Below are 7,881 nucleotides of genomic sequence, written 5' to 3' on the forward strand. Positions count from 1 at the left end.
ACACAATCTGGCCCGAAACATGGGTTTGGGAAATTACGTTGTTTGTCCTTATATGAGCAGATTTTGGGCTGGGTGAGGTCTCATTCGAAAGAGGAAGGATCAATGCATCCCGCCCTGGTCATGGTTCAACGAGATTATGTTGATATCTATTAATATGAGTGTCCAAAGTAGAGAAAAAATCAACAAAATACACTCGCAGATTCGAAGCATTTGTAGGTCACTAAAAGAGGTTTGTGACTCAAACGATGACCAGAGCGGGATGCATTGAACCTTCCTCTTTCGAATGAGACCTCACCCAGTTTAAAATCTGCTCATATAAGGACAAACGACGTAATTTCGTGACTGCATTCCCAAATACGAGTTCCGCCATATTGGCGATAATACAGAGCAAGCCACGTGACAAATTTAGTTCAGCTAGTGGATACGAGATGGCACCTACTCGAGAGGGCTGCCAACGTGGAATCATAGCAAAACTGAAGCGTTAACTGGATACAGTATTGTCTCGTTAGCGACTCGCTGGTCGGGACCGGCGTTGAGTCGGTATCGTGAACAGAACCCTAATTCCGAGTGTTCGTTTCTCGCTTCTTTCTGGCCGGAGGGGGGAGCAAGATGGAACACTGCGTGCGCGATGGTCGCAAGCGCTTACCGTGGGCACGAAAACCGCTTCGCAAAATCTTGACGCAGGCCCGTCACAAATCTTTTTTGCGCCCTAGGCGAACTTGTCAAATTGCGCCCTTTATTATAATACATTTATTTGAGTTTATTGGTGACCTTACTCTGAATTTTTATTCGTAGTTTAAAACAGTTACAGTGCAATTTGTAATATTTTATTTTAAAGTATATACATATGTGTACACACTGATCTCTGCTTGTAAGCTTGACTTGTCCCTGTAAGCAAAATTAGGCCACTGCCTAGGGCGGAAAGTCGACAAGAGATGCATAATGGTATTTTCATTGCTGGTGTTGTTTAAAATATACTTTAAAATAAAATATTACAAATTGCCAAGTTCGCCTAGGGCGCAAAAAAGACTTGAACCGGGCCTGCGTCAAGATTTTGCGAAGCGGTTTCGTGCCCACGATACGCGCTTGCGACCATCGCGCACGCAAAGGACAGAGTGTCAGGCGTCCGAAAGACGGAGCGAGACAAAACATCAACGCGTCGTCGGTCTCGTACCGTCCTCGCTCGCTTTCAGTGCCTCTCGCTCGCTCTCGTTCCATCTCGCTCTAGCTTTCGCCGGGCAAGAGTGAAACAAAAGTGGTGGGGATAGCGAAGAGTCGGTATCGTGTACACAAAATCGAGTCGCTAACGAGACAATACTGTACATGTGCCACAGTAAAAGCGTGATGCAGTCAATGTATGTATTTTCGTACGATTGTGGGTTAGGTTATATGTATTTTAGGCATACATTGACAAGGATCTGTTACGAACTGTATATGTTGAGCGTGCCGAGACTATGCTCAGTGCTTCTTGATCGATTTGTAATTGATCGAGCTGCGTTTAATAGAGCTGCAGTTGATGGCAGTAAAAACGATAGTTTGTGTAATATTGAACTTTATTATAACGGTCTGTCTCGTTCGAGTCGTAAGGACAATCTGTTCTGCCGACGTGTCGAGCCGGTCGCGCAGCGCGCACCGTTGCCACGATAGAGGCATACAGTGTTGTTGGGACGCAACAGTATACATTTACTAAATTAACGCTTTTACCGTGACATATACATCACTTGAAATCACTGCCGCATTTATGTTATAATTATATGACCACATTATTCAATATAAAAAAGGAGAGAATGGGACTTTTTACTAATACTGGAAATACTGATTTACTGATATCATATTTTCAAAATGTGAATGTTACAGCAAATATTTGTAATTATTTCTCTTATTATTATTCTTCGGACTATTGTATAAAACATATAACAAGGAAAAGTCTCCAAACCGGTCAACAGTTGACTCCCTGATTTTTTTTTGTAATTCTTTACGGTCCTATACAGAAATGGGCATTATTTAAATAAAAGGATATACTTCCGAATGGCCCCAGTGGCCGATTGACACGAGGTTTCGGGGACTGGTGGGGAGGGAGTGTGCATCCTAAATCTAAAATTCTATATAGCTTCGGGTATTTGTTAGTTTCCTTTGTTTATTTGAAGGCCTTTCATCTTGGGCTTCGAATAATTTTTCATCTTTCATTGCATCTTTATCCTAAGGTCGTATTCAGATATATTGGCCGGTCGATTCGTTTTCGCGAATAGCGATCGAGGAGAAATCAGCTACCACCATCTGACGCTGAGTTCACCGCGAGCCGTCAATGCGGTAGGACGTGTTTTGGTTTTGGTTTTGCTTTTGCTCGTGCTCGCGTGTGTTACCTACTGGCTATCGCGCTGTATTATTGTGTTCTCTCCCTCTTTTTTTTCTCTCTTCCCCGTCCTTGTGGTGCGGCGGAGCGTCGCGTTGACCAGTGTTTCTACTAACAGGGGCACTTGTTACTATAAAGTTATACAGCTATTGAATATTTTCTCATCATGGACCCAAAGAAACAGAAAATTCCCTCCACGTCTTCGTACGCTCAAATAGCGCAACAGACGCAGTTCCCCACCAGAGAACAGGGCATTGTATTAGATTCAGTCGAAGGGATATCGATCCAAGAATATGCTATTGCAATTGGGAAAATCATCGACCCGAAGAACATAAGATTCGTCTCAAGAATTTCGCATGGCCGTGTCTGCCTATATTTAAACAGTAAGGAGAATGCAGACAAACTCACCGAATCAAACAAAAAAATTGTTATTGGTCAACACGTGCTAGAAATTCGTTCGCTCATCACGAAGGCGAAACGTATTATTCTCTCTAACGTTTGTCCTATTATTCCTCACCATATCGTCCAAGAAGAATTGGTCAAGCATAATATTCGCCTCTCTTCTCAAATTACTTTTATGAGAACCGGCATCAATGATCCAAGTTATGCTCACGTATTAAGCTTCAGAAGACAGGTATACATCCATCCGGAGGACGTTACAAACCTCCCTGATGTGTTGCAGATAAACTTTGACAGTATTAACTATCTAACTAGATCTACCTATCCACGGAAAAACTGTTCTGCTTTCTTTGCAAGGAAGAGGGCCACTTAGCCAAGTTTTGTAAAAATGAAAATGTTAATCGTGCTCCTCAGCACTCTCCAAATTTATCGATCCTTACAAATGAAGGCACCTCTATTACTAGCTCACCATGCGTCACGGAGAAAATTTCGAGCAATCGTCCAATCACGTCTGAAGATAAAGATTTATCTTCCCAGCCAACTAGTTCTCTACTCCTCATGCCTCCACCTGCAACCCTTAAAAGGCCGCTGACGTGCTCTACATCCACCACGGAGTCTGTCTGCGGTCCGGAAAGCAAGCATGGAAACGAAAACGATGTCTCCACCTTAATCAAGAAAAAGGTTACAAAAAAACCATAACAGGATTCAAAAAGAAAAAAACAGAAATCTCGATCTCAGATCTATATTCTCAGATCTTGCCGGCCAAAGATCTAATTTCAAAAAACTCCGTTAGCTATCCGCTTGAGTTTGATGACATTATCGATTTTCTTATTACCACCTATGATAATCCAAAAGTTATGGAAAATGCCCTGAAATATACACAAGACATTCCTGCATTAACCGTCATGTTGTCAGACGTAAAGGACCTTCTTTTCGAGCGCAACTTAAAAAATCGCATCATCAGGATCTTAAAAAAGCTCATAAATTCCAATGCTAATTCCGATTTGGAGGATGGTTCCAGTACCGATTCGTGCTCTTTGGATACGCAAGATCTTTAATCTAATCTCGATTCTTTAAGCTCATCTATTCATCCCTCGCTTTTCCTGCTAATGGACAACAGGACGCTCAACATAATTTTTTGGAACCCCAGAAGCATCCAGCGAAGAGCTCCAGAAATCCGGTCCCAACTCCTCAATGCTGATGTTCTTATCTGCGTCGCATCTTGGCTCGCTCCTTCTGATAGGTTCTACCTTCCCGGTTTTCTGACTTTCAGAAAGGACAACACGCACTCTAGAGGTGGCGGGATCCTGGTTGCTGTCTGTAAGAAATTTTCTTTCTCGGAAATAAACAATTTAAAAACTCCTGATCAATCTGTTGAGATTTGCGGTATTCAAATCTCAAATCTAAAAACAGCTTTAGACTTAATAATCTGTTACAGAACCCCAGGGTTTATCCTCTCTCAGGACCAGTGGAATTGTGTTGTTTCCAATGTTGATAAAAACAACAATTGTATATTCCTGGGTGATTTCAATGTCCATAACAAAAATTGGAACTGCCGATATACTGATAGTAACGGGTCGAGACTTGAAATTGCTGCGGATTACAATGATTTATTCTTACATAATGCTAACACAGATACTCACATTGATATCCATCGTTCTCTAAAATCCAATCTTGATCTTGTATTCTCCTCCGTAAACCTCTCTGACAAAATTGAAGTTAAAGTCTGTGATGAAACATGGGGTTCTGATCACTTCCCTATCTACATAAGCGTTAACATGGATAAATATTTCTATAACAAAAGATCATTTAAGCTCAAATCTGTTCGTACAGACTGGTTAAAGTTTGGTGAAGAATTAGAAAATTTTTACCCTCAATTCACTTCTACCGGATACGAGTTTTCTCCGCCTACCTCACAGTATTGTATGCTCACGTGCGCGATCGTGGAAGCGGTCAAATGCTGCACTTCTGTAAAAAAGTTCTGTCCGCATCTGAGAAGGAGTAACCCGGCCCCCTGGTGGGACGCCGAGTGTGATAAAGTCAAAAGGCTCCGGAGAGCTTCCTTTATAAAATGGGAACACACGCACAACTTAGAGGATTTATTAAACTATAAAAAGATGTGTGCGATAGCTACTAAAACTTTAAAAAATAAGAAAAAGGAGGGCTTTAAGTCATTCGCTGAAAGTATCAATCTGCACACTGATCCCAAATATGTATGGGATAAATGTAAAATTTTCAAAAATAACTGGACCAAAGTAACTCCTCAACACTGTGCTAATAACTCAGATAATGTAAATAAAATTGTGCTCGCTTTAGATAAGATCGGTCCTCCCTGGGCTCCATCGGATCCTCTATGAGTGCCTCCTTGCCAACATAACTCTTTCTTTGACTCTCAGTTTAGTCTGTCAGAGTTTCATTCTGCTCTGGACCCTAAAAAAGTAAAATCTGCTCCTGGTATTGATGGCATTGACTTTGACATATTAAAGAAACTTCCCGTTAAATATAAAATCTTACTCCTCGAAATCTACAATAGAATGTACAAGGACAATGACTATCCATTAAGCTGGAAACATTCCTTTATCCACTTTATTGGTAAATCCAACGGCGTTGGTCTCCGCCCGATCTCCCTCACTTCTTGTCTTTGCAAACTCTTCGAAACGTTAATCAAAAACAGACTCCAGTGGTGGGCTGAATATAATAATATTCTCCCTCACAACCAGCATGGTTTCAGAAATGGTAAATCTTGCCTTGATAATCTTACCATCCTAGCTCTAAAGGTCTATGAGGCTTTCGCTGAGAAAAAAGAGGTCCTGGCCGCATTCCTCGATGTTCAGGGAGCATTCGATAATGTTTGTATTGACACCTTGCTTTCCAAACTCGCGACATTGGGATGTTCATTCAAGATACTAAAGTTTATAAAATTCCTGACTCACGAATGATCTATTTTTATAACTCTCTCTGGGTATGCACCTAGGAAAGTTTTCAAAAGCGTTCCGCAAGGCGGTGTCCTCAGTCCATTGTTATACATCTTATATGTTTCTAATGTTACGGCTAACGTGCAAAGCTGCATCTCAGTTTCCCAATTTGCTGACGACATTGCTGTCTTCCTCAAATTTACATTCATTAAGCGAGGTACCAAAGCTATTGCAAAAGCTATTAAAATAATAAAAGAAAATCTCTCTGATCTGGGACTGGATCTCTCTTCCAGTAAAACTGTTCTTCTACATTTTAATAACAAAGAAATTGTTCCTGGTTCCTCTGCTATTAAAATTGGTGACTACTCTGTTAAATCCAGCGCTTCTGTTCGGTTTCTGGGCATTATATTTGATTACAAAATGTCCTTCATTCCTCAAGTCGACCGTATAATCAAAAAATGTTCGCTCTCCCTTAATATAATAAAATTTTTACGCGGTACTTGGTGGGGCTCTGACCCTGTTACCCTCATTTCTTTATATAAAAGTTTCATCCGTTCTATTCTCGAATATGGTAGTTTCATTTACTTCCCAAAACGGCAAAGTATATCTGACAGGCTCGAAAAGCTTCAGTTTTCGGCTGTAAGGCTAGCCCTTGGTTACCGCAGAAGCTCTCCCACAAACATCATGTTAGCTGAATCCAAACTTCCTCTCCTAACAGAACGTGCTATGTTCCTATGCAATTGCTTTCTTGCAAAAGTCCGCTCTAACAATAACTCACTTTGTCTTAATGCAATTAAATGCTATTTTAACATAATGAAGAACAAATCTGTCTTTTCAATTGGGATACTAAACAAATGCATATCATACTCTAAGGTTTACTCTAACAGAATAGATTCCCGAAATCATTTCAATATCTTTTGTCACGACTTCAGTACGCTGGTCACTACAATTCCATTTGACTATTCTCTCGGCCTGGATCTCAAAAAAGAAAAGGACCCTAACCTGTGTCTGGATGGATTGGTAAAGAGTTCCTCCGCCTTCTCCATATTCACTGATGGCAGTAAAATCCCAAGTTCTAATTATGTTAGCTCCGCTTGCTTTTGCCCTGATCTAAATATTTGCTCATCAAAAAGTATAGACCAAAATGCTTCAGTGTTTACAGCTGAGTGTATTCCTTAAGTGATGCTCTCGATATTGCGTTATGCAATAATAATAAAAACTTTCTCATCTTTTCGGATTCTCTCAGCGTGTTGCAAAGGATTAAATCCACTAAGTTTGATGTCAGAACTAATATCTATATTCTTGATATCAAAAAGAAGTATAATCAATTTCTCCACGACAATCCTAATAATGAAATCAGATTTTTTTGGATTCCGTCGCATTCGGGGATCCGGGGTAATGATGTTGTGGATGGGCTGGCGAAAGGTGCTACCGTCTCCTGCGCATTAGACATCCCAAGAATACCTTTCACCGATCTTTCGGAGTTATTAAAAAAAAAGACCCTTCTCACATACGGCCAAAATAATAAAGGACCAAGGGATATATAAAGGTAAATTCTATTTTCAACACTACCATAGTGACAATCGTACGCCGTGGTATGAGAACAAAAAACTATCTCGGCAATTTATTGTTACTTTAAACAGAAGCAGAGCGGATCAGTATCATTTGGCCGCTCCCTTAGCTCGTATTGGTTTTATCGATAGTCCTAAATGCAAATGTAATCTTGAAGACGAAACTCTTAATCATGTCCTATGGCAATGTAACTTATATAACGTCCAAAGAATGAAACTAATATTTAAGCTGCGTAAAATAGATCTTCATTTGCCGCTTGATGTCGCGTCATTAATTGCTGGTCATAATATTAAAGCTTGCCACTATATTCTTGCCTTTCTAAACAACTGTAATTTGCGTATCTAGGATGAATTAACGGTTCAATCTTACTGTATACTTCTGTATGTACACACTGATATCTTTGTTTCTTTTTTATGTTTCTTCCCTTAAATACTGTGCATTTCCTGTAATACTGTTTTAATAAATCTCTTATGAGATTAAAAAAAAAACATCTGACGCTCGTGGATTTGTCAGTTGGAATTTTTGGCCCCGTAGGGTATGATGGAGTAACGGGAATGCTGCTTGGCTCCGCCTGAACGTAGCCGCGTGGCTGTTATTTATTATTATTGTTAGCCTAATAGTTGTCTGCGTTACGAAGCTATG

General features: G+C 40.4%; 1 protein-coding gene across 1 annotated transcript; it reads left to right on the top strand.

The window, feature by feature from the left end:
• Positions 1 to 5,314: 5,314 nt before the first annotated feature.
• Positions 5,315 to 7,584, top strand: LOC143366305 (uncharacterized). Its single transcript, XM_076807254.1, is given in 3 exon segments — positions 5,315 to 6,835; positions 6,838 to 7,163; positions 7,165 to 7,584. Coding segments are annotated over 3 exon segments (1,494 nt in total). The 5' UTR covers positions 5,315 to 6,087.
• The last annotated feature ends 297 nt before the right edge of the window (positions 7,585 to 7,881 follow it).

The sequence above is a fragment of the Andrena cerasifolii genome, chromosome 1 (genome assembly GCF_050908995.1).
Source record: "Andrena cerasifolii isolate SP2316 chromosome 1, iyAndCera1_principal, whole genome shotgun sequence".
NCBI lineage: Eukaryota > Metazoa > Arthropoda > Insecta > Hymenoptera > Andrenidae > Andrena > Andrena cerasifolii.